Raw genomic sequence first — 25,591 nt, 5'->3', positions numbered from 1 at the left:
ACGTGGTGATGAGTTGCGGCTGGTCTGATGTTCTGAAATTCGAGAGAAGATGTTACAAGATAAAGGACCTTCGACCAGTTGGCTGGACACTAGTCTGTCAACAGCGGTCAAGGAACTAGCTGCTCAGGGTTTATGCTGGATATAGTAGCCGCAGCCTAGATAAGAAACCAGTATTCTCTGAATCAGTCACAGGCCCATGGCTATCAAAGGAGGCAACGAGGGGCGGAGGGGCGATGGGGGTTTTCAGGAGCGGGCCGTTGACCAACAAGGAGAGCCACACCAACAGTGACAGCCGCAGAGAACTAATTGAAGAACAGGACTGTTCTGGACAATGAAAGATGATTTGGGCTGCAAAGCTTTTGAATGGTTGCAGCTTCGACACTCTCTGAGTATGGAGGAGGAGGAGAACGAACAGTTTTGGAAGCCGGTGAGAAACCGGTCTTGAACAGTTTAGGAGGGACCTCGGGATACAAAAGACGGATACAAAAAGAAGGTTCTTAAAGTGTGAGTATCCGGAGGGCATTCAAAGGTTTAAAAGACGCCCTTTGCAAACGTCTTTTTCTTTTCATGTCTCCCCTTCACTCCATTGCCACATTTCAGGCAGATTGCGGGCTACTTCCTCTTCCAGCTTCCAACGCTCATTTCAACTCCCATAAGACTTTGCATTCTTCGAACAAGCCAGGCCCAGCAGATGCTATCTACCGCGACAATTCGCCTGCTGCCTGTTCCTGACAAACTACAAAATAAGATGAAGGTTGAAGCTTTGTCGCTGATTTGCCTCGCGGCCACCTCCTTCGCCCAAGGAATTGGCAGCAAGGAGCCTGAGGGCCTGATGACCCTTTGCCCCTTCACGAGCCTGAGTGCACCAGGCGTTGCGCCAAGTCTGAGAACCACAAGTGCCTGGGTTTCAATTATAACACGATCAAGCAAAAAGACTGGCGTGCCTTAGACCTCTTCGAAGTTTGAAGCACACGGGTCGGCGTGCACCTTTTCCTGTCTTGATCAGTGTACTCTACAGGAACGAAGGAATTGGTGGGACTGGAGTATGGATCTCTGTGGCAAGGAGGGCATGCGAGGAGACAGGACTTTTTGCGGTTGGTAGGGGGAACGGGACGATCCACCTACGGAACATCATCTTAAGAGAGTGGCCGTTTTTCTTGATGGGACCACCTTTTCATCAGCATGGCCGATCTTCCAACGGGAAACTTGGAGTCGGGAGTCGTAGAGCCAGGCACATAACGAACAGAGCATGAAACTACGAGGTGCCAGGGCGTGGAACAATGCATCTAAGACACACTCAAAATACTCGGGTTACTATTTGTAAAAGGTCTCCGGTAGCTTGGGTTGGCGGCATTCCGCTGCCATGATAACTCGTCATGACGACTTGTCATGGCGTGCCCATGGCCAATTTGAGTGCTCGAATTTGAAAACACTTCGCAACAACATAATGACATTTGCCTCACACAAGAAAGTAAAGCATTGCAATAACTGCAAGAAAACGTAGCGAGGACGATAGCTGGGGCAACCTGTGAAGACTGGATGAACCCTGGTGCGGGCAGCCAACCAACCAATCCAGAGGCCAACGTTTCGAATACACCGGGGCGGGTCCATGCCCGGGCACTAGGTGGCACCTCGGTGACTCGGTGAGCTCACCGCGATTTTTCCAATTTGTACCCCGCCATCACAACCCCGCCATCCATCATCCGTCCTCTGTCACACCACCACCCCTCCAAACGAAAACTTTTCCCACGCCCCAGCGAGCGGCCATGGCAGACCTCGCAGCGCCGCCCGTCCTCTCGACGCCCGCCGAGCACACCTTCGAGGACCCGACGCCGACCCCCGAGCCCCCGCCCTTCGCGTCCCGCAGCGACGATGACCTCTTCGCCATCTACGAGATCGAGCGCACCGCGCGCGAAATCACAGAAAAGGGCTGGACCCGCGTCGGCCTGCAGTTCCCAGACGCCATGCTCTGCGACGCGACGTGGGTCGCCGAGGCGCTGACCAAGGCCCTCGGCACGCCCGACACCCACAAGGTCTACGTCCTCGCCGACACGTCCTACAGCGCCTGCTGCGTCGACGAGATCGCCGCCGAGCACGTCGACGCGCAGGTCGTCGTGCACTACGGCCGCTCGTGCCTGTCGCCGACCTCGAGGCTACCCGTAATCTACGTCTTCACGCGCCACGCCCTCGACATTGACCAGGCCGCCGCGGCCTTTGCGAAGGAGTTCCCCGACAAGGACAAGAAGGTCATCATCGTCGCCGACGTCACGTACCAAGACCATGTCTCCCCGCTCTTCGCCAGGCTACAGGAGTCAGGCTACGCGAACCTCCTGCACACCGAAGTCGTCCACAACCCGGCCGGCACAATCCCGAACCGCAAAATCGTCGGCGCCTCCGCCGACGAGACCCCCGAAGCCGACCTCGCGCAGTACTCCCTCTTCCACATCTCGACGCCGCCGCCGGCGCTCCTCCTCGCGCTGCAGACCCGCATGGCCTCCCTCCATGTCCTCTCCACCGCGAACCTCTCCACAGACGACCCGACGCGGGTGACGAACGCGCTGCTCCGCCGCCGCTTTGCGCGGGTGCTGACGCTGGCGACGGCCGGCGTGGTCGGCATCCTCGTCAACACGCTCTCCGTGTCCAACTACCTCCCGAGCATCGACCTCCTGCGGCGGCGCATCTCGGAGGCCGGGAAGAAGAGCTACACCATCGTGGTGGGCAAGCTGAACGCCGCCAAGCTGGCCAACTTCGCCGAGGTGGACGGATGGGTGGTCGTGGGGTGCTGGGAGAGCGGGCTGGTGGAGGAGGACGCGGGCTTCTTCAAGCCCGTCATCACGCCCTTCGAGCTCGAGGTCGCGCTCAAGCCCGAGAGCGAGCGGGTATGGGGCGTTGAGTGGTGGGGCGGCATCGAGAAGCTGGACCACGACGCGGCCAAGCCCGAGGAGGAGGACGACCGCTCCGAGGACGAGTCGGCGCCGCCGGAGTATGACCTGCGCACGGGCAAGCTGGTGAGCAGCCGGCCGATGCGGATGCCGGTGCGGTCTGCCAATGAGACGGCCAAGACGAACGGGGAGAGCCTCGCGAAGCCGGGGACGCAGTCGGCGCTGGTGAAGCGGGAGGTGGGCGAGGTGGCCACGATCAACGGCGTGCTGAGTCCTGGCGCCGAGTACCTGCGGTCGCAAAGGACGTGGCAGGGTCTGGGGACAGATTATGACGAGGAGGCCAGCACGCTCGTCGAGGAAGGCAGGAGTGGTGTTGCGCGTGGGTACACGGTTGGCGAGGACGCCGGCAGGTCATAGATGTACACCTTCGACGGTTTCTATTTTTTCAAAAGTTCAACAAAAATGGCGAGGGAACACACGGGGTCACATAGAAAGGGGGCGGCGGGATACCAATTCATTTCATGATCATGTCCATTCTTCTTCTTCATTGTCTGGTCGGGAAATTCATTCTGTGTACATGAGAGAGAAGACGCTCGATCGGTCCAGCCAGACTGATGCATCGTCATCGAGGGTAGGGAAAATATTAAGACAATGGTGCAAAATGAGACGGGGAAGAGAAGGATTGACTCAAGGTCGTCGATTCGTCATCATGAATAGATCCATCCTCCAACAAATACGCCAGGCTGTTGCTACTTTCAGCAATCAACTTTGAAATTCTTCTCTCACACACAAGTTCCTCCCATACATCTTAATCGTGTCATTCCATGGTATAGTATATAATCTCATCACACATTTTTCTCTCATTCTATAGCTTTGCGCATGTCGCATGCGCTTCGTCGGACCCGCGTTGTCATCTTAGACATAGACGCGGCGGGAGTGGGAGCTGCGACGGCTGTGGTGGCTGTGGCTGCGGTGACGGCGGTGGTGGCCGCGGTGGTAGTACTTGCGGTCGTAGCTCTTTGACAGGTGGTCGCCGTGCATCCAGGCGAGGGCGGCGGTGAAGAAGAAGAGAATGCAGTTGATGATGCCAAAGACCCAGGAGGCCTTGAGCATGGCGCAGGGCTTGTTGGTGATGAAGCTCAGGCGGGGGCCGGAGATGGAGAAGAGGCCGGGGAAGTTTGCGGTCCACTGGCCGTTGCGGGACAGGTCGGTGCAGTCAACCCAGTTGATGCCCCTCAGGTACCAGACGGCGGCGATGAAGGCGCCGACAAAGCCGAGGTCGATGACGGCGACGAAGAGGGCGTTTGCGCTGCTGCGGTGGTAGCTGAAGAGGGTGAAGATGGCCCAGGCGAGGGCGAGGACGGAGACGATGAAGAGGACGAGGATGGAGTTGGGGACGATGACGTTGGCCTTGACGAAGCCGTCGACGAACCAGGCGAGCATGCCCATGGTGGGGATCTGTTTGGCAGCATGTTAGATGTTTTTGTTTCTCATTCTCAATTCATTGTGGTCGCAAGTTGTCGCGAGAATTGGGTTGGTGGTGAGGTGAGAGAACCGAGGTGAGTGAGAGGCTTACCAAGGTGACGATCTGCAGGAATCGCGTTCCCGCGAAAGCCATTGCGAACAACATGATGGGCGAATTGTGCCTCGAGGGCGCGCTAAATTCTCAAAAAGTTGCGACGCGTTGGCGAGGACGGAATGCGCTTCGAATGCGCTTGCGACGGTAGTGCGGCCGATGAGGGCGGACAATGCTTAGTTGGAGACTGGGAAAGTCCGGCGAGAGGGCGCAGGAGCTGTCGGGGAAGGACGCTGCTGGTGCTGCTGTCTGACACGGAGCAGAGTGAGACAGACGGTCGGGAGGAAGGGTGAGGGACGGGAAGGTAGAAGAAGAAGCAGAACCTCTAGAAGGGCTTCGGACGAAGGAGGGTGGTTGGGATGGGGGTGGTTAAGTAGTTTGGGCCAGGTACGGATTGGATGCCGGCGCCGCAACAGCAGATTCGAGGTGCGTCAACGAGGCGGTGGTCTCTTTGGCGTGTGTCGGGTGTGAGAGAGAAAAGCCAATGTGTCAATGTTAGCGGATGCAGGTCAAGGTGGTGGTGGATTGGATGGACTGGACGGGGGGTCAGCAAGTCATGACAAGCAAGGACGGGCAGCAAATAGAAGAGAGTCGCAGTCGCAGTTGCGTAAGGTAGGTAGTGGTGGACGAGGGCAGCAAAGCAGGGCAAGGTGGAATTGGGGGTGGTTGGGCTGGATCACAGTGGTCAAGGTCATGGATGGTGAAGCGAAGCGAAAAAGATACAGAGTGGTATTGGAGGCTGTTCTGGCTGGCTGCAAATGCACAATGCACCGGTCTGCAAGATGCGACCCTGGAGATGGTGGCATCGTCGAAAGAGACTGCAGAGGTGGGAAACGGAAGCAGAAGAAAAAAGAGGTGGCAGGGATGGTTCCCAGTTTTTCTGCTCGCGGGCTGGGCTGGACAGGGCTGCCTGGCTTGCTGCTGCTGACTGACGAAGTCGACGACGACCGATGAAGTTGCATGGGATGGGCAGCGAATAGCGGCAAGGCAAGGTAAGGCGGCCTGATGTGTGTCTGTTTTTGTTTCTGTCTGTGTTGGTGTTGACTTTGAATGATTTTTCCTGGTCACAGCATCATAGCGGTGTTGCGGATTGCGAGAGAAAGGGAACGAAGACACAGAGACAGACAAAGAGACAGACACAGAGAAGGAGAAACAGAGAGAAACATGGGACAGCTCGGTGCAGCAGTTCCTTGGGCTGAGAAAGTAAAGGCGAGCACGGCCTTCCGATCAAGGATTGACGGCTGCCATCAATAGCACCCACGACCCACGGAGCTTTTGCTCTTTCGCAAACCGCCGTCAAACAGTGACACAGACAGGTCCTTCCCTGCGTCGGTTGCTATGTGCTATGACGTCGAGGATCGGCAGTCGCTGCTTCCTTTTTCGGTCCCCCATCCAACGGCAACAGCAACAGCAAGAGCAACAGCCACACTCAGAAAGAAGGAACACCACCACCACCACCACCACCACACCTACCACTACTTTCCGAAGATGCATCCCATTTCCCATTTCCCAATTGCCAGGGCAGCTTAGCTTAGCTCAGCTCCAGGAGTCGCACCTCTTTTCTGCACCTCAGCCAAACTGCATCCATCTGCCTGTACGCCGTCGTCATCCAGCATGGCAATAGCAGATCAAGGCTTGCTTGCACCTGGGAGAGATGCGCTCATCATCTGTCCATCGGCCCTGTCAATCCGGGAGAGCAGCCCCCGTTCTGCCCAACGGCATCTTGCCAATTCACACAACCCATGCCCACCCCGTCCAACGCAGATACGTACTCGACACCGTTGACGGTCTAGAATCGTCTCGAGGACAAAGAAACACTGCGACCGACATTCATTCCTGTCTCTCTCGCTCCGTCTCCCGTTTCGTTTCAGGGTCTTCCCAGATTGACCACCACTAAGGTACACTACTGCCACCAAGGCTACCAACCCAGGCTACCAAGTAGTCTACCGCCTTGGTTTCCCGGCCAGCAGTGACAACACACCATTTGACACCGGTGCTCACAAGACGAACCAGCCAATGACAAGAGCAACCCCCACTCCACCATTCGAGAAACCACCAGCGACAGCGGATAATGAGACGCACCATGACCAAACCCATCGCTGTGAATGCGCATTCTCTCTCGTCTTCTCGTCCCTGTCCTCGTCTCTCTTACGCGGCACAGACTCCCGCTCGAAACAAACACTCCCGTCATGCTCCCTCACCGCCGGTGAAACCACAAAAAAAGAACAGGATGAAAAAGAATAGCGGGGATCCGATGAGGTGGCTGGGCTGGAACCGGACACCACTCCACTGACTCGTTCGACTCTGTCCACTGATTCACAAGTGTTCTGCGTCTCACCCAAGCACCCACGGCACCCTCTTACAGAAAACCCACCCGGCCGTCGACGGCTCTGGACCCGTCCGCGGCATCTCCACACCGCCGCCCGCCGCCGTCTTCCAACTGGGTGTTCCCAATGTTACGGCCCAACGCGGTTCCACGTGGGGTCGATGCCATGCGATGCACCACCGCGATCCCGCTTCTAGCTCCGTTTCCTCCTTGTCCGCCGCCCATTGATGCCTCACCGACACACTACCGGGCTCCGTACTCTATACACCCCATGAGTAGGCCCCGTCCAGTCCCCTCGTCCATCACCGGCCTGTCGCCAGCCGTCCTATCCTTCCATCTTCAGACCCAGACTTGTCCACGTCAGCAACAAATGCATCCTCGCCTCCCAACGGCGCGCATCCCTAGCATCGACCATCAAAAGTCTGATATGGTGATCTGTCAATCAGCCCAGAGATGCACACGCATGATGTGGGGTGGGAAAGTGATCCGTCACCTTGCTCCGTCTGCGGAGCACAATCAATCGCAGTACTCCCATCGGGCATTAATTAACTCTAACGAGCAACACTGCACTAATTACAACAAACACCACCAGGGACCTGCAATCGCCGGGTATCACTCTAGTAAATACAGCTACATCCAACTTTTGGGTCTATCGTGACATGAGCCTCGTAAGTGAAATGGTAATAAATCGAGGAAACCTTGTATCCGTCGTTCGTCTCATATCCCGCTTGCCCAGATTGCGTCCAAAACATCCTCCTTTCAGATCCCCTTACACGTACATGGTTCTGTCATCCCGTCGTACCTGGCTGGCTCATTCCACATGCCTCACTTCACTCGCCTCTTCACGGCTCATGGTCGTCGATCACGTCCAGGTCAAAGTCTCGGATCCGCGGCGACATGCTGTCCGTTTCGACACTCTCCCGCTGCGCCTGTCGGCCATATCCGCCGCTCCTCGAGCTCCTCGAGTCCACCATGTCGTCGAGCACTAGGAACCCTCCTGACCCAGTAATGCTACCAGAGAGGGGCAGGTGAGCATGGCTCGAGGTGTTCGACCGCGCATATCCACCGTGAGAACTGTTCCCATCGTTCGCCGCGCTAAAGTCTCGTCTGCGAACCGGCAGTTCTATGCCCTCGCCACGATCCATGCCGAAGGTGCTGCCACTGCGCATGCTGCCCGGCCCGCCGCCGAGCGTCTTGGCGTTGTCCCGGGACTGCGCTCGGCGGAGGTTGGTCGCGGGGCGGTGGGAGGCCGGGGTGCGAATGCTGCTGTTCGTGTCGCTCTCACTGACAACGCTGTACGCAGAGCTAAATGGCGGTGCAGACCCTGCCGAGTGGACGGACCGGGCCGCCGGGGTCTGGTATCCGGAGCCCCGCGACGTCGTAGACGGTGGAGCCCGCGTGTAGGCAAAGGGCCGACCGACACCTTGAATGGGGCTGGTGTTGCCTGAGCCCCCTTCAGAGCTCTCTGCACCGCTGCTGTTCTGGTTGTTCCACGTATTCTGCACAACCCAGCAATGCGACAGCTCATGCGACGCCTCGTCCGGTGTGCTTGATCCCTTCCAAGGCGGCACTCTGGTGCCTTTCAGGCGCGGGGACAGGTGGTAAGGGACGTCGTCTCGGTACCGAACGTTGGGGGCGTCCACCGAAACACTAGCCAGGGTCTGGAGGATGCCATAAATCAACACCCAACGGCCCCGTCTGGCTACTGCGGGGTCCACCTCGGTAATGCTATCGCTCTTTTCAAACTTGACGAATGCGTCAATGAGGTCGGATTGTGTAAAGTCCGATCCCAGAATGTAAATGTTGGTCGCCTCCGTGTATGCCAACTGCACTCGTCGTTCCAACGCACCGCCTCTATTGTTGGTGGGGGCGTTCTTCTTCTTGAACATTGATGAGTCCTTGGGGCTGGGAGCCGGAGTGATTGACTCCGGGACAAGAGGATACGGGTGCGGGATGTGCGGGCAGCGCAGCTTGTTGTCGTATTCAACGAGCATGTCCGTCATGGGAATGTCAATATCGGCATCGAACCCTTTGTCCTTATCGCTCTGCATCATCCACTTTCGCCCTGAGCGAGCCTCGGACATGTCCCAAGTAATGTCACGGTTGACGAGGTAGTCGTATAGGGCACCGAAATCCTTCTGGAGCAACTGTGCGACGTTCCTTGTGAGCCACATGTCTTCTCCTTCCGAGTCCGGAAGACCTGCTGTCGGTGCTGGCGGCCAGCATCCGTGGACTCGTGAGTAGTGGTTGAGGAAGAACTTTTGCAGGCGGTCTGCCGCTGCCTTGGACGGGCCATTGATACCCGCTGGCCACATGTCGCCGTATTGGAACTCTGCAAGACGCTCTTCGGCGGCTTGCACTCGAAGTTGTGTCTCGAGGCAAGCACGCTCAAGTAGCGCTCTGGTAATGGGCGTGAGCTCCTTGAAATCAGCGCACTGCTCCAGCTGGCTGTACATGCCAGCGCAGTGCAGGAAGCTCTCCCGCCAGCCTTCCTCCCACCTCACTGCCTGGCCTTCCGACCATGCCAGCAAGCTCACTGCCGTTTCTGGGTCGTTGCGAACATCGTCGATGCCTCGAGCAGACAGGTAGTTGAGAATCATGCCGACGTTGTCTGAGTCTGGTGGAAGGTACGCGTCGAGTCGCATGTGAAGATCTGACAGGGCCTGGTACAAGGACAACCCGACGAGTGATGCATGGTAGAGCAGGGCAAACACATTCCTTGTCGTAATCTGGCTCCGGACCTGCTCTACCTTGGTCATGTTCGCCGGCGTAGGGAAGTACATCTCGTAGGAGATCTGGCCGTCGGCCTCTCCAAGATCCTCAGAAATTGGTGGTGTCGGCTGACCGCGACCCATGTGTGGCCTCAGCATGGGCGGCGCCCCTTGCGGTGATGGCGGCATGTAAATATCCTCCTCCGTGGTGCCTTCGCGAAGTAGTGTAATGAGATACCTCGACTCAGTTGCCTCAATGATGTGGGACGACAGCCTGAACGAAGGGTTCGGCCTCGGGTTTTGTCCCTTGTGCCCAAAGAAGACCAAGACGTCTCCATTAGGGTCCCAGAGCTCGGGGTCTTTGCGAAGCTTGTTCCATCTTTGGATTGGTCTCCCGGCACCAATCCATCGCTTGATGGCTGGCGTGGTCGGCACGGGTGGCAGTTTTGAGGCTGGCGGTGGTGACATGGGCAGGTCCATTTCCTGATATCGCATCTGTTGCTGCTGTTGTTGTTGCTGCTGCTGTTGATGTTGTTGTTGCATGTGCATTTGCAGTTGCATCTGTTGCATGGTATCCATGTTAAACTGCTCGTAAGTGTACTCGGGCTCGGTGGGTGAAAGGGGTGCAGAGCCATGGTGTTGGCCTGGCCTCACAGTGGCGACAGACTCGGGACGGAATTCAGGCTCCTTGTTCTTGCGCTTGAAGGTGAAGGTGTTGGCAAGCCCTCGCCTCACATCCTCACTCTTCTTGTCCAGCCTGCTCCTCAGGCCAGACTTCTCGATGCCGGAGACATCCTCCGTCTTGATGGTGGGTCTCCTTGCCCTTGCGTAGGCAAAGTCGTCCAAAGGGCCGGCAGCTCCGTCTCGGCGGCCACCTTCGCTGCTCCCACTGCCGCTGCCGATGCTGGGGGTGCCGACCTTGACATCGCGGGGCGGCTCCGAGAACTTGAGGAAGCGGGCGTTGGTGGTTCCGATGCCAGTGCCAACGGGCAGTGAAGCGCCGGTCTGGGGGAGAGGAAAGTCAGGGATGGCATAGTCGTTCGGGTCTACTCCTACTCCTCCAGGGCCGAGATTCGCGGCTGCTCTCGCCTTGTCCTTCTCGGTCTGGGTGATCTTCTTGCGCACATAGGCGCTCCGGCCGGACATGTTGGCGGCGGCGGGGGAAAAGCAGGGCGATGAAGCTCACGGGGAGCAGTCAGGCAGAGTACCTTAGCCGACTGGGGGCGGCGGGGGGCCCCGGTGTCTGGGGTTCAAGCCGTAAGAGCAGCCAGACACGTGTGAGATGACGAGGTGAAGTCTGACGGCCGACGACGGAAACGACAATGGCGACCTATGGCCTATCCTTTGGCCTATGACCTAAGTAAGGCAAGGCAGGTACGGGAAGCGACGGCGCGACGGCGTGTCGGCGGCCGGGTCTTATGTGGGCGATAAGATAAGGGGCCTGGACCTGAGGTGGGCTTCTTCAGAAAGGCAGGCGCACCTTTGCAAAAGATGCAGCAGGTGCAGGCAGGTGCAGAGGTGCAGCAGGTGGTCCCCTGAAAGCTGAGATTAAGCGAGGGGTACGTACTCTCGAATCGGGCAATGAGAGAGCTCCGATAAGAAAGAGAAATGGACGAAAAGGCCAATGAGAGGCGCCGAGATGGCCGAGGTGGGGATAGCGGGGGACGCGTGTGGGGCTGGAGGGCGCCGCCAGGGCCAATCGGCAGCAGCTGTGCCTCTGGAGGGTTGCCCGCTTCAGCGTCTTGTGCGTCTGTTGCGCCCGCTGGCGATGGCGATGGCGGATGCGGAAGATGACTGGTGGCCAGAGGCGCTTTTTGCTTTTCTTTTGTTTTGTTCCTATGAAGGCAGCCTCATCAGCTCACGCCTCTTTTTTTTCAATGTGACCAACACGAATTGCCAATCTGGAGGTTTGTGTGTATCGGATATCGCGTTTATGTGTTCCGTGTGTTGCGTAGGTAGCATGCGCGTCGGGTGTGTAAAGGAGAGGACTCGTGTGTCTCTTTCGTATGGCTGTGTGTGGTGTCGTGTGTCGAATGGGAGGGATACAGGCAAGGTAGGTATATGGGTGGAAGAAGAGACGGCCGAAGAGAATCACAAATGATTCCTTACCTTTCGACAAAGGCCCTCCCTCCAACGTGGCTGGTCGTGCTCGGTTGATATGTCTTCGATGATGCAGAATCGCAGATGTTTGCGGCCTGCGTTCGGGGCACCGATCAGGCCTCTCGTGCCTGGCAGGATTCCTTCGACTCCGTAGCGTCTTTGAGGTGTGCGTGTTGTACGTCGATTGCGCCCGCTGCGTATCGCTATTGCGCTGCCGGCTCGGTAAGGGAGAGCAATGGTCTTGGGCCTCGGACGACCGAAATGAGTCCGCGCCCTCTCCTCTTCTCTCTTCCCTTCTCTCTCTCCTCTTCTCCGTGTCTCTGGAGAGTCGCAGAAACAACAACAGCAGAAAGCCAAGAAACCAGAAGGAAGGAAGGAAGGAAACGGAAAGAACCAAAGGACGCGGAGAACAGCACTTGAAGGAAGGCCGCGTGTGGTGGGAGGATATGTCCCCCAGATATCACATTTTGGCTCCCGTCATGGACCCAAGACTAAGCAACGCCGTCGGTGCCATACCATACCATACCCATACCATACTGAACCGGGCATCCAACGCCGTCCATACCTTACCTGCCTTCGGTTATTCGTACTCTGAATACTAGCACATAATACCTGCTCTGGCTGCTGCATGCTATGCCTGGGGAAGACAACCACTTTCTTTTCGGTCAATCATGTCTTGGCCTGCGGAACCAACCCCCAGCCCGTTTCTGCCTGTCTGCAGTAGTTGAACTCTGATCCTACCATGGATGCTTGATCAATGCTGCCCTACCCATGGGTCCCGCGACGGCGAGGAGGGGCTTTTACTGCATTGCATTGGTTCAACCGGTCTTACTGGAGACACTGTGACGGGATGCCGTCGACCAGACGGATCGCTGCCTCCTCCTGCAGCAGCATCTCAGTCTCCCGTCGTCTCATCTGCAGTTCACCACTCATCAGTCGCTGGACTGGCAAAGCCTCTCTGACAGACGCTCACCTCAACTAAACGTCAGCCAGAATGCTATCAAAATCCGCTTCCGATAGGCACATTCGGCAGCTCTGCGCCAGCAAGGGGTCCCGGTAGCCGGACAAGGATCAACCACTGCGAAAAGGGCAGCCCAGCAGCACCAGCGAACTGCACACTGGGACAAAGGATCCAGGCCCCGGCTGGCTTTGGTGATTGATTACCGCTTTGCTGACCACGCCTGATTGATTGATTGATTGAGCCAAATGGTTTTGATTGATTGATTGAAATGACATTGGTAAATTGATGAGGGGGGAAACCGTCCGACAATACGCGGCCCGTCTTTGGCAGCCGTCCGTCTGTGGCCCAATTCGATTTGGCTTTTCAGTTCTGCTGAACGGCAATTTACTGCATATTGTCGCCGTAAAACCTTGACATGGTTGTCGCCTCTTCTTTTGCATCCCGTCTCGACGACGACGACAGCCATCACTCAATGTTACCAACAGCGACAAAACAACCCATGTAAAAAATGTCCCCGGTCTCCATGCTACTCCGTATCGGCCCCCAAACAGAGGAAATCGTCCTTCCACCCGAGGCTTCCCTCTGCGAACTGCCTGCCTTACACAGTTATGCTGTTGCCGATGTGTTTCAATAACCCGAACCTTTGGGTCGTATCCTCAGGGACCGTATCGCCGAGGGTCCAACGATGCAACTCAACTCCATCAATACAGCAAAACCCCCTGGTCGTCGTCTGCCCAGGACTTTAGTGTAAGAGGGGCCCAACAATTGGATTGCTGCTGCACATCGCAATGGACAATCCCTCCAGTCCCCAAGACGCAAACAGCAGCAGCTGTTGCACTCATCATCTCCATGTTCTTTGTCTCTCTCTGTGTGTCCTTGGCTCTCCCCTCCCCTTTTCTCCCTCTTCCGCCATACTCGCCTCACAAACCACCAGAGCAGGTTCATCAACACCAGACCAGACCAGTCCAGTCCAGTCCAGTGTCCGTTGTTGAGCTCGCACATTCATCCTTATCAGCAAACCCGCATGCCCCTGGCAGCCGCACTAATGCAGGTGAAGTCGGCCGTCATCTTCCTGTTCCCAAAGTCCACCGGCGGCGTCCAACGGCCTGGACAACACTCACGGGCCTTGCAGCCCTGCCGTCCGTCCCGCCCAACCCCTATCCCCATGATACGGATCGTAGTGAACTTCCTGAACGGCCCAAGGCTGCTTTGCACGTAATGCCCGAACGGCCGGTCCTCATCTTCTGTCCAGAGTGTTCTCTGCCCTCCGCCGGCCTCCACTGCATCGCTTCATTTGCCCCATCCAGAAGCTGCCCATTTCTTGCATCGGCCCATCGCCTCTGGTGGCCCATTGCACCCAAAACTACCCTGCCGTGCCATGCGCAGTGCATGCATCAATCCAACAATCCTTGATATTGCACTCTCCGCTATATACCAGGGGCACCACAATTGCTACTACGGAGTACTGCGGCCGACCGACCTGTTGGCCCTTGAGATGGTGCTTGGATCCGCGGACATCGGCTTCAATCCTTCGATGCTGGGTTCCAGAGCAGGGCGAGGGCGAGGGCGGATGGCACGCGCAGGACGCCACATCGCGTGAGCTCGGCGAGGACGGCCACCACCACCACCACCTTACCCTTCGCAAGGTCTTCCTCCCGGAGTGGCGGCCGGTGGTGACTTTATGGCGTCGGAAAGCAACACTACTAGAGCCGGATCAGCGGCCCAAAAGGGGAATCGTCGAGAAGCATGGTCTCCGCGTTGCGAGTGAGAGATGGGAGCATTCTGGGGCTGCCATGCTGCAGAGGACGCACCTCACCTCACCTCACCTCACCTCCTGATTGTCATTGCCATCCAGCTTCTGCCCACCGGTGAAGGTATGTAGTTAGTTCCCCGTTGGCTAATGGGATTTTTGGAAGTTCCAAAATTTGCATCCCCCACCCGCCGCTCGTGTCAAGGGGTCCTGGACATGGCCCCGCGTCATCATCGCTGGCCCTCCCCTCTGTGCGTTCTGTCTTCTTTGACTTGGGCTGAACGGATGGCCCGTGGAGGAGCTTGTTTGCAAGAACAGATGTTTGAACGCCCGCTTCTCGTGGCCCGGGCTGTCATTCTTGGGCCGGAGGATCAGTCAACTCAGTGAATGCTGGAAGATAGTGGCTTGCTAAGGACCCTCGACCCCCCTGGTGATCCAAGCATCTTGTTCTCCAGGCACGAATAGGCAGACTGCCCGTTGTTGAAGGATCACCGAAAGCCCAAGGGGGCGGTGCAGGAACACATACGCTTTCGCAGAGTACCAGCACCACCACCGTCGTCAGTCTGATTGAGCGCGCTCCCCGGCAGACAGGCCAAACAACAATGGGCATCACCGGACGAGGGAAAGAGAGCACGGCCGGAAGGGTTCAAGTCGCATCCCGTACGTGCGGACCAAGGCCTGGAGGTAGCATCGTCTCCCCCCCCGCCGCGCCGCCGGTGAGAGGTGAGTAAGACTGAAGTTAATACTTACAACCAAGGTTACCGATGAGGTTGCTTTGCTTGGCAAGCCACCACCCACCGTCCCAAGATAAGCTACAAAACAAAGAACGCCAGGGCCAGTTTGACAACTTTTCGTAACGTAATGGATCCAGAGCGTCGGGCTCCGAGTCCCTCCACCCCTCGTCGCTCCCATCCGATCCCATGCTCTCCCATTCTCCTCCATCGACGCGGAAAGCCGCAGCAGAACGCCAGAGAGAAGCCGAAGACATTCTGTTTCTCTGTGCCACTCCCACGCCGCCCCGCGCCCGCCCAACCACGTTTTGCTGCCCATGTTCATTTCCAGACTTCTCCAGAGCATCCGCGCCGATCGTCTGCCAACCACATGGCGAGCCCTTTAGGGTGATCAACGGGGACTTGCAAGGAAAGCCATTGAGACTAGCAATTGACAAGATGCCTTTCGCAATTTCTCTGTGATTCTTTCTTTCGGATTTTCAAACTCTGTTCCTGCAGCACTGCGGCGAATCGACCGATTTGCGCCCGCAGACTTGACTGGCGAGAGGAACCAACAGAGAAACATGGGAATGTCAGCAGCACTGCACTGAACGAGCACCTCTGTCCCAGCCTCCGTGCCAATTTCTCATCTGTCACATTTTCGACTCCTGCTTGCCCCCCTCATGCACTCCGCATCACCATCCTGCGACGGCCCAGATCCCCCTCGCTTGCAAGTGTTTGGCATTCCAGCGGGCGTTTCTTCGTTTCACAACAAAGAAATCTTGTAAGCGATGATTGCCATTTCGCAAACGTGGTCTGTTACGATGCCATCACCGGTTTTTCATGCCTGCGATGCGTCTGCTACGTTGCACGCTGCACTCACCGCAATGAGTCAACTTTCAGGCCGGTCTGTCAACGCATCGATGTTCGTGGGGGACAATGATCATGATGAATGTATCCGGGGAGATAGAATGGTGGGTAGTGCCGGAGAACGCCCCGGGACAGAGCCACTTTGCTCCGGACTGGGCCGAGGCATGCCGGCGTCGTGTCCCCGCTCCCGCTCATAGGCACTCCGGGTGGATACCGCAATCTCCTCCGCGCCCCGGGGCTCTTCCGGGAGAGCCCGATGATCACTTCCGGTCTGGACACAGCGGGCCAGGAAACGGCGGACTGGGGGAATGGGGGCCGCCCGCGTGCACGGCACCAACGATGGCCTCCGCCCTCCTCTCGTTCCGCCCACGACCTGCTGGCCAGGTGGAAAGGGCAGAATTCCGACCGAAAGGGGCCCTAGGAGTATTTCTCTCATGCAAAACCCACGCGGCGCCCACACTTTTTGCCCACATCTTCATCCACTTCACCCCCGATTCTATTTCCCGATTCCCCGAGCGCCGCACCCAAAATCGACAAGTGACCGACGATAACTCCATCACTCAGACATGCACCAAGTGGCACTCGACTCCTGAACCTCCGGAACTCGGTCTCGGTAGTGGAAGCCGAGTTTGTAGAGTAGTCCGTCGTGAGAGCTTCACCCATCTTGAGAAGTCACTGAACACAACCTAGACTTAAAGCGCACCCATCCCAGCAACGTAAACCCGAGTCAGGAGAGCAATCTATCGACCGGCTCACGCGGGAATACTTGCTGCCGTTCGGTCCGCGACGTGGATGTGCCGTCACGTTATTCCCAATCTCCACTGAATAACGTGCGTGCAGCGATAAAACAGAGTAGAGCTTAATTTTCCCCCTCACCCACCCAAAGCTCCGAGCACCGCTGATCATCAGCGGTGATCGCGTTGATCCGGTCCTGTCAACCGAATATCAACAGCGAGAACCACATATAACTAACCATTCGAGAATCAAGCTTTAGACAAGACGAAAAAAAGATGGGATGAAGGACTCTGAAGAAAAGAATAAAGAAGAACCACTGTCTTTGCCACTAATTTGCCCCCTTTCCCCTCGTGCTGGACCCTCCTCGGCTCCAGATACGATACCACCGCGGCCGGCCAAGTCCCAAAAACCGACCCCAGGATGCGGTGCTTTTCCGAGTCTATCGCGTTTGAGAATGGCCAACACCCCCTGCAAGTGGACTGCACTGGGCAAAAAGCCCTCTCTTTGGAGGAGTTTTCCGCCCTCCTCCCAGCCAAGAGGGATTCGATGCAGAGTTTCAACGCAAACTGGCGTTGGCTTTCAACCCGTGCAATTTCAATGTTCCGGAATCCTCCCCCACCTGATTCGAGCGCTTGAGCTGCATCTGACGAGCTGTCAGCGACCTTTGGTGTGCCACCTCATGTGCTTCCCGACGCAGGCACGATCGCCAAGGCGGCACTCGGAATCGTCTTGTGATGTCTGCTGCAGCACAAGCGCCGGTAACGATTTGCCCGTCTGAACACAAACGGGAAAGTCAGCTCAAAGTCTGGGGTTGACGGCTTCGTTGATACGACTACAAGCTGCACATGGCCATGTAGAGTTGCATGCTGCAGAGCCGGCACTCGGAATCCCCAACTTTCACAATCCCCAAATTCCCGTCACTGAGGCCCAATATTTCCATGTTTCCCCCCAAAATGCTCCAGTTCACGGCGAATATACAGCAAACGCACCGCGGCTACTGCTCTTATTCATGCGGCTTGGCTCTCATGCGCACCACTGGGACGACGAGAGTTCGCATTTCCTGCCCTATCCGGGTCGTCCGTCCACTCAACCTCCCCTCCCCCCCTCCTGGGTCTGTGTCTCTATGGACCCCTAGCTGTTTCTTTCCCGGTCTCTCTCCACTGTCAGCGGCACGCACGGCAGTTCCTGGCTCTTCGATGTCGCCTTGAAAGCTTAGCCCAGACAGTTTGCCCGTCCTTCATTGCTCATTCGGCCCCGGTCCAGCACTTTTCGAGTCTAAACCGGGCCCACGGCAGGCTGAGCTTAGATATGCAAGATCGGACGACTGCAACATTCAAGCCCAACCCTTCATCTCATTGATGGAGTCTTCCCTGGCGGCTGCTCCATCTATATTGCCGTCTTCCCATCACCAGCCCAGGTGTCTCCCAGTCCTCGAGGGCAATTTCCGCCAATAGGGATGGTCAGTGGATGTCTTCGACGAGAGTTGTCCCTCATGCTCCCTCCGACAACCTGGTTCTAACCTTGTCCCGAGCGATGGCATTTGCTTGACGAGAGATCTCGGCCCCATCCACCGCTGTCAGGTTGATCTCGTCCCGGTGCTTGGCGGTATATGTATCGTGACATTCCCATCGTCGTTTGTTTCGGCTTTCCCCTACCTCCCACCGGCCTCTCTCTTCGCACCAATCCACCACCACCACCACCACCACCCTCGTTTCAGCCGCTTGCTTTTCTTCTTCGTCGACATGCGTTTCGGTTCCGTCTTCTCCCTCGCAGCTGCGCTGCTAAGCGCCACAATCCAGGCTTACGGCAACCCCGGCGCTTGCTCCGGCCGGTGCTGGTCTCACGACCCTTCCGTCGTCCGCCGCGACTCCGACGGCACTTACTTCCGCTTCGAGACCGGCAGCAAGATCGGCATCTGGAAGGCTCCCGACCTGGTTGGCCCGTGGACCTACCAGGGCGCTGCTCTCCCGTCGGGTAGCAAGATCAACCTCAAGGGTAACGACGATCTCTGGGTAAGTCGGAGTAGTGTTTCACAACCCCTCCTCTTATCACAAAATCGGATGAACTCGTCCCCCCGCACACAAACGAACATGTCATCCAGCCAAGACATCTTACCACAACCAGACTGGCCCATAGGAAGCTACACATACTTATTCGAATCTGCTCTTACATAGGCCCCTGATGTGAACAAGGTCGGTGACCAGTACATCCTCTACTACACCGTCTCCTCCTTCGGCGTCCAGGACTCGGCCATCGGCTATGCCACCTCTCCCACGATGGAGTACGGCTCCTGGACCGACCACGGCGCCACCGGCGTCGCCTCCAAAGCCGGCAGCCGCTACAACGCCATCGACGCGAACCTCGTCCAGACCGGCGGCAACTACTACCTCAACTTCGGCTCCTTCTGGTCCGACATCTTCCAGGTGCCCATGACCAACGGCGGCGTCAAGGCCAACGGCAACCCCTACAACATCATCCTCAACACCACTGCGCCCCAGCCCGTCGAGGGCGCCTTCGTCTACGAGCGCAGCGGCACCTTCTGGGCCTTTTTCAGCTCCGGCTCCTGCTGCGGCCTCGACAGCAACCGCCCCTCCCCCGGCAACGAGTACAAGATCTTCGTCTGCCGCGCCACCTCCGTCGCCGGGCCCTACACCGACAAGAGCGGCAAGAGCTGCACTGCCGGCGGCGGCACCCTCCTGCTCCCCAGCCACGACAAGGTCTACGCCCCCGGCGGCCAGGGCGTCTTGGTCGACCCCAAGCGCGGCGCCGTCCTCTACTACCACTACATGAACACCGACATTGGCTACGCCGATTCTCAGACCCAGTTTGGCTGGAACGTCATCTCTTGGTCTGGAGGCTGGCCTTCCGTCTAAACGTCTCGATGGCTACTTACACGGCGACAGTTTTCAGGGGTGATGGTGGTTTATATTCTTCTTGTCAATATTTGAGTCCAGTGCATATACAAAATGGACTGATATACCTTTCACCGTACGACGTTCAGCATTAACGTATTGTTTGTTCTTTGTTTTGCCGCGCGGAAACTACATTCACATATCTGTCCCACTCGCAGTGCCTCACTTGTCTGGCCAAGTCCTCAAGTTGAGAGGCCCATAACCCTTGTCCGTCGGCCGTTGTTTAAGGCAGTTCTCCAGTTTTCCCGCCCTCGAAGTCTTCCGGGCGCCGGCGAACTGGCGGATGTCACCCTCCAAAGGTCCCTGACTCCAATATCAGTTGTGGTATAGGTGAAGTCTAACAGAAGAGTTCCATCAATCCATTGGGACGATTCATATTGTGAAAATCAGTGTGGTCTGGCCGGAAAGCATGAAGTAAAACTGATTTTGAATATTTAGTGTGTCGATCAAGAGCCTTGAGAAACAGTTTCCACCAAGCCTCCGTCAGGCATATAATTCTAACAGGAAACATGTTGCAAGTTGTGAAGTTGGTGTCAGCTTCACTGGCAAGTCTTTTGTCAGAGACAGACCACTGACACTCCGATTTGCTGAGTAGTGTTGAGATTTTCAGCGTCAAAAAAGGGACCAGTTGGTTCAGAACTTAACAATACAGCAAGCAAATATCATGACGTGATAGCTCACATAGACAAATTCTCATTGTGGTTTTTGAGATGAACTGATATCATTATTAACTACACTATGCTCTATGCAATACCCTGACTACCAATATTCGTTATGGTCATCATCAGGTTGGTCATTAGCCGATGCCTCTAGGCTCTCTCGCAATCATCTACAATCATGGATGGCTTCGTCTAAAACAGACCGAAGCAGTTGGCATAGTAGGTCACGGTCGCACTCCAGTCGGAGAAGACAGCGTCAACACCAACATCCTGAGCAAGAACGTGGAGCAGATTGTAGACGTCGCCGTCGTTGTTGGTGACGTTGGCGATGGAGGTGTAGTAGTAGCCGCCCTTGGATCCGTCGCCCAAGAAACCGGAACGCTCCAGAGACCAGGAGACGAGCTTGAGACCCAGCTCCTTGGCCTTCTTGGCGTAGCTGCTGGGGACAATCTTGCCATCCTCGACGGTGACGAGGTAGTAAAGAGGGGGCGCCATGATCTTGACACCTGCGGCAGCGAACTCGGTGAGGTTTGCGACGGCTCCGGGGAAGGTCTCGGGGGTGTCACCGCTCTCGTCGAGGAGGACAGCCTGCTTGCCGAACTCGGGCTCGGCCTTGAGCCAGTAGAGGACGTCAGGGTACCAGAAGGATTGAAGAAGAACGCGCTCAGGGGCGATGCCGGCCTCTTTGTACTCGTTGACGATCTGCTGAGCGTACATCTCCTGGGTGTAGTTACCATCGAAGGGCATCGGGACCTCGGGGAGCTTAAGCTCGGGGGTGAACTTCAGACCAAGGTCGTTGGTCAGGGCGATGTGCTCCTTGTGCGACATGACAGTGCCGCAGGTGGCGTACAAGTCGGTGCGGTAATTCGGGGTGCCGTGGAGGAAGGCCTCGGGCGTGGTTGCAGAGGCGTTGAAACCATCCATCTTGCTGCAGAGCGACTTGAACTCGGCGAGAGTGATGTCTGAAGTGCAGCACTTGGCGGTAGCAGCTGTGCCGTTGGAAGCAGCCTTGAAGGGAGTGGTGCACTTGTCATTCAGCTCGGGAATGGCGACGATATTGGTCGTGGTGTGGAGGTCGCACTGGGAGTGACGGCACACCAGCTCGCGGTCCTTGGTGAAGGCGACGTCGCATTCGAGGACGCCGGCACCCATACGGGCACCCGCCAGGTTGGACTCGACGGACTCCTCGGGAATCATCATTGTGCCGCCGCCACGATGACCAATGCTCCAGCTCGAAGCCTTGATGGGCTGCTCGGTACACGACTGCAGCTTGTCCTTGAGGGGGCCTTCGTCCATGTCGTTGACCAGCCAGTAGGGTCTCGGGCCCAATTGGATGTTGGTGATGGGCTTGTAGACCGGTTCCGACTTGTTGTCCGACCTCGGGTACGGGACGGCACCGACCTGACGGGCAGCGGCGGCAACAAGGCCGGAGACGACGACGGAGGAGTAGTGCATGTCGACGGTCGAGGAGGGTCAATTGACTGTGGCCTGGGAGACAACGAGCAGACACGAAACTAGGCGATCAGCTGGGGAATCCGCTGATGTGAGGCCGAGGACTTGGAGAGCTGGAGCTGGAGCTGAAGGGACAGGAAGCTGGCAGACGACAGCTAGCAACGAGGCTGGCGCGGCGATCTTTTTGTAGGAAAGATGGGATTTCCGCCAAGAAGGATAGCTGCGCAACCATCAGCGAGAACCCCGCTGTGGGATCCATAATCTGATCGCTGCTGCATGTTTTGGTCTGATAAAGTAGGTTGACGGGTTCGTACGGGGAAGCAATGGGTCGAGATTGGACGAGAATTCAAGGCACACCGTCGGGCGACATGCTTGTATTCGGCATGGCCGTCGCGGTGCTGCTCTGCGGAAGGGCGGAAGGGCTGGCAGGTGGGCCGTAGGATCAACTGGTTATCAGCACGTGGTGATGGTTCCGGGGTGCATCTGGCAGACCGAGCAGAGCAGGGTGAGCAAACGGAGGCTTGGCGGGAAGGGTCAAGCAGCGTGTTGGTGAAGCGATGACGGCCTCTGTCGGGATTGAGCGCAGGTGCATTGAGAAAAGATGTGTGCAAGGAAAGGTTGGACGTGGGGTTCACGGCGTTGGAGGGAAGCGCCCGGGATCAGTGTGCATTCCGTTGTGAGGGGTTCCCGGGGTACGTATCCACTAGTGCCGTTGGACGGCCCCACTGCAGCTGCGGGAGGCGCTGCGTGTCGCCGGGAAGCCTCCTCATTCGCCAATTGACCGACCGAAGCTCGATAAGGAAGCTGCTGGTCGAGATGCTCTTTTCGCCGAGGCACGAATATGCGCTGCGGTTTCACTTACTGCTGACCTGGCTGATACACGAGTCTTGCTTTTGACGTGGACTGAGGTGGTCACTCTTCTTGTTGAGACCGAGTTGACAGACACCCACCAGCTTGGTACGTACGGTTTGCAGCTGGAGAACCCTCAGCCCGGCGGCTCCTCTAACCATGTCAAGGTTTGCATGCTAATCTTACAGTCTCCAAAAGTATGTCAAATGCGGGTTCTGCCAAGAATCCCATATCAGCTCCGCGAGTCAGCGGAATCTGATAGGGCGACTGTCAGAATTCGGTCTTGTGCAACATTTCCCATATGGGTCGGTATGTCAGCTGTGAGACGACATTCGATTAACTTCAGATCTGACCAGCATTTTCGGAGTACGCAATAAATGAACATCACTAACATATAGAAGATTGAGCCAAGATAAGATCGCAATTGAATGTACAAAGTTGTAGCACAGGGACTAGTTGATGCAGGTGTGGAAAATCATCGGAGGCGGCATTCATGATGCGGAGACTGGAGACAACACCTAAACAACGGTACGATCCAAAGTATGCGACAATATCACAAGCATTATGTCACGGAAGAAGAAACCAAAATAGATCAAAGTGATTATTATTGGCAAAAGCTGCCATGTCTGCCGCCTCAAAATCCAGCCATCCTAACGCCTCGAACGACAGATACTAAAGCCCATAACTCCGTTTCATACTCGAGGGGGTATTTCCACGTCATTCGAAAGGCCGTTGCATATCAAAACATGAAATCATCCACCACATCCTTCCTTTCGTCGTCATCTCGTCGTCAACTGAACATTGGTTGAGTTGATTTAAGCACCGGGGTAGGCGTGGTTGGCCTTGGTGCTGTGGCCGCGCGAGCGCATGGCCTCGAGGGTGTCGAGAACAGTAAGGAACATGAAGATGGCCCAGATGAAGAAGGCGAACGCAACACCAGCCTGGGAAGAGCCGCAGTAGGTGTTGTTGCCGCAGTTGGGGCTGCCGACGAAGACGGCGTAGGCGATGGCACCGGCGAACCAGAAGATGGTGGTGATGACGAGGAGTGCCAGGGAGACCAGCTTGTGGAAGAGACGGGTCATGTACAGAGGGGTAAGGCCGACGTAGGCAAGGACGAGCAGAGACCAGACCGAGTTGAAGATGATGAAGTTGACGATATCGGGTGAGCGGGACCAGTTGCTAAACCAGCTGTGGTAGGCACTGGCGACTGTGACAAACTTAGTGATAGAGCTGTGGCACGGTGGAGCAGTCAGGCATACCATAGGCAGTCAGGCCGAGCTCAATGATAGAGAAGACGGCAGCCACAATGTGGGCGATAGGAACGAATCCGAGAGCCATAGCGACGTTTGCGATCCTTGTCTTGGTGTTTGATGGTGTGTGAGAGGTGGTGTTTAGGTAAGCTTAAAAGCTGACGAGGATGTCTGGCGCAAGAGAGTGTGTTGGTTCTGTTGGTTGTGGAGTGAGTGAGTGATCAGGGAATGGGTGGAAGAGGCGGCGACGGTGAATAAGTAGTAGTCCAAGGACAAGGCGAGCAATGACCAAGGACCAAGCACCAGAGATTTTTCTTGTCTGGGGCGTGTTGAAGGACTGGATGGCGTCAGATGAGGTCGGGTGGGCTACCTTACCTTACAAAGGCGGGAATGCAAGAGCTGCAGCGGCGCATACGCAGTACTAGGTACGGTACGGGAAGATTCGGTATGCTGGGCAGGCAGGAAGGACCCTGCTGCAGGCATGCTAGCTTTGTCGTCACATTTTGTCCGTCACTGCCGTTGGGCAGGAGAGAGGAGGCACTTTGCCTTGCAATAGGTTTAGGTGGCACGCCCAGGCCCCCGTCCCAAGTCGCTATTACTGCGGACGGAGGAGTTTGCTGCGAGTTGGTGATGTGCGCTGCGTAATGGGGTTGGGGCTGGAGGGCCGACAATGACGTGGTTCCAGCTTGACTGGCTACCATGACCTCATTCTTGATGCAGTCGACACGGTCCAACCAATGGGAGGCGGCGCTAGGCCCTAAGCGACGCTAATCATCAGCCACTTCAGGCCACTCAGCGTGGCGGGTGACTCCAAGCCCGGTCCAGTGTCCAGTCTTTGCCTTAGTTAGGTAAGCGGTGGGGTGTGTCGCGTGTACGCAGTAGCGGTCGTGGTGTCTCCCTGTCCCTGCTCGCATCTTCCATCATCTGCGATCCCAGCGAAAATCGCCCTTTCCTCATTGCTGCTGCCTCTGTCCCTCTGCATGCCAAAAACTGGAATTTAGGGGCCACTGCTCGGGAAGCTGTTGCCGTGTGGTGTCTTTGCTCCGGCGCGCCTGACGCGAGGAAAAGAAACTTCAAGCTCCTACTAGCGTCCCAAGGCTTGGAGTACTTGAGTACCTAACGCAGTCTTGCCGTGTCGATGAAGTCAGCATCGATCCATCGTCAGTGCTCCCCGGTTGCCTCTCACCTCTTCGTTCTCAAGACCAAAACGCCAAAACGCGGCCGAGGCAACGCGCTGCCAGATGTCTCCAGCCTTCCAACCCAATCTGGATAACCCGTCTTGCTGTCAAGACAAGCAGCTGAAACCTCCAGTTCCCTCGCTACTTCACAAACACCATACCCTTCCAAGTCCATTGGCTTCTGTCATCCACAATGCAAGACAGCCACTGAAAGCCTCTCTCCTCTCACCTCACCCCCCTCCCCTCGCGACCCTGCATGCTTGGCCTGTGATGCACCGACATGGATCTCTCCTCATTGGAAACACAAACCATCCATCGTCCAACTACCGGTGCTAGCCAAACACCAACCAAGTCATGTAAAAGTAGATGTGCCCAAGAACACCTCAACCACCTCACAATGACCTAACGCCGGCAAAGAGCGGGTCGCCGCCCGGTCTCGGCTCCGGCAGGGCGACAAACAAGCCTAACCTAGTGCCCACTGCCCAGTAAGTGTACGGGCCAGCACTGAGGTGGACAACACCAGCGGCTCCACCGCCCATTTCTCCCCGACGGAACCCTTATGACGTGGGTCGGCCAGCCAGACCGCCAGCTTCCAATCGTCTGCCACCCAACCTCTTCTTCTCCAACGGCTTCAGAGTTTTACCTCCGTTTGCAGAGTTGCCCGGTGTCG

At 56.7% G+C, this 25,591-nt stretch overlaps 6 protein-coding genes across 6 annotated transcripts; 2 read left to right on the top strand and 4 right to left on the bottom strand.

Annotated features, from left to right (window-relative positions):
- Positions 1 to 1,766: 1,766 nt before the first annotated feature.
- On the top strand, positions 1,767 to 3,299 carry DPH2 (2-(3-amino-3-carboxypropyl)histidine synthase subunit 2; the record flags this gene model as incomplete). Its single annotated transcript, XM_036643391.1, has 1 exon — positions 1,767 to 3,299. One exon carries the CDS (start codon positions 1,767 to 1,769, stop codon positions 3,297 to 3,299), a length of 1,533 nt encoding a protein of 510 aa, XP_036492076.1.
- A 498-nt stretch (positions 3,300 to 3,797) lies between these two features.
- On the bottom strand, positions 3,798 to 4,500 carry CGCS363_v011541 (uncharacterized protein; the record flags this gene model as incomplete). The annotated part of the gene is made up of 2 exons (XM_036643390.1): positions 3,798 to 4,340; positions 4,459 to 4,500. The coding sequence occupies 2 exons, from the start codon at positions 4,498 to 4,500 to the stop codon at positions 3,798 to 3,800; spliced, it is 585 nt and encodes a 194-aa protein (XP_036492073.1).
- Positions 4,501 to 7,626: 3,126 nt separating this feature from the next.
- CGCS363_v011540 (uncharacterized protein) lies at positions 7,627 to 10,641 on the bottom strand (the record flags this gene model as incomplete). Its single annotated transcript, XM_036643389.1, has 1 exon — positions 7,627 to 10,641. One exon carries the CDS (start codon positions 10,639 to 10,641, stop codon positions 7,627 to 7,629), a length of 3,015 nt encoding a protein of 1,004 aa, XP_036492074.1.
- A 7,722-nt stretch (positions 10,642 to 18,363) lies between these two features.
- Positions 18,364 to 19,494, top strand: abnA-0 (putative arabinan endo-1,5-alpha-L-arabinosidase A; the record flags this gene model as incomplete). The annotated part of the gene is made up of 2 exons (XM_036643388.1): positions 18,364 to 18,633; positions 18,796 to 19,494. The coding sequence occupies 2 exons, from the start codon at positions 18,364 to 18,366 to the stop codon at positions 19,492 to 19,494; spliced, it is 969 nt and encodes a 322-aa protein (XP_036491381.1).
- Positions 19,495 to 20,384: 890 nt separating this feature from the next.
- On the bottom strand, positions 20,385 to 21,647 carry CGCS363_v011538 (Extracellular protein; the record flags this gene model as incomplete). Its single annotated transcript, XM_036643387.1, has 1 exon — positions 20,385 to 21,647. The coding sequence occupies one exon, from the start codon at positions 21,645 to 21,647 to the stop codon at positions 20,385 to 20,387; it is 1,263 nt and encodes a 420-aa protein (XP_036491370.1).
- Positions 21,648 to 23,308: 1,661 nt separating this feature from the next.
- On the bottom strand, positions 23,309 to 23,831 carry CGCS363_v011537 (Non-classical export protein 2-like protein 1; the record flags this gene model as incomplete). The annotated part of the gene is made up of 2 exons (XM_036643386.1): positions 23,309 to 23,700; positions 23,753 to 23,831. The coding sequence occupies 2 exons, from the start codon at positions 23,829 to 23,831 to the stop codon at positions 23,309 to 23,311; spliced, it is 471 nt and encodes a 156-aa protein (XP_036491316.1).
- Positions 23,832 to 25,591: the final 1,760 nt, after the last annotated feature.

The sequence above is a fragment of the Colletotrichum siamense genome (assembly GCF_013390195.1).
Source record: "Colletotrichum siamense strain Cg363 chromosome Unknown KSG_Cg363_contig07, whole genome shotgun sequence".
NCBI classification, from domain to species: Eukaryota; Fungi; Ascomycota; class Sordariomycetes; order Glomerellales; family Glomerellaceae; genus Colletotrichum; species Colletotrichum siamense.
This window is presented reverse-complemented; position numbering and strand designations above follow the sequence as displayed.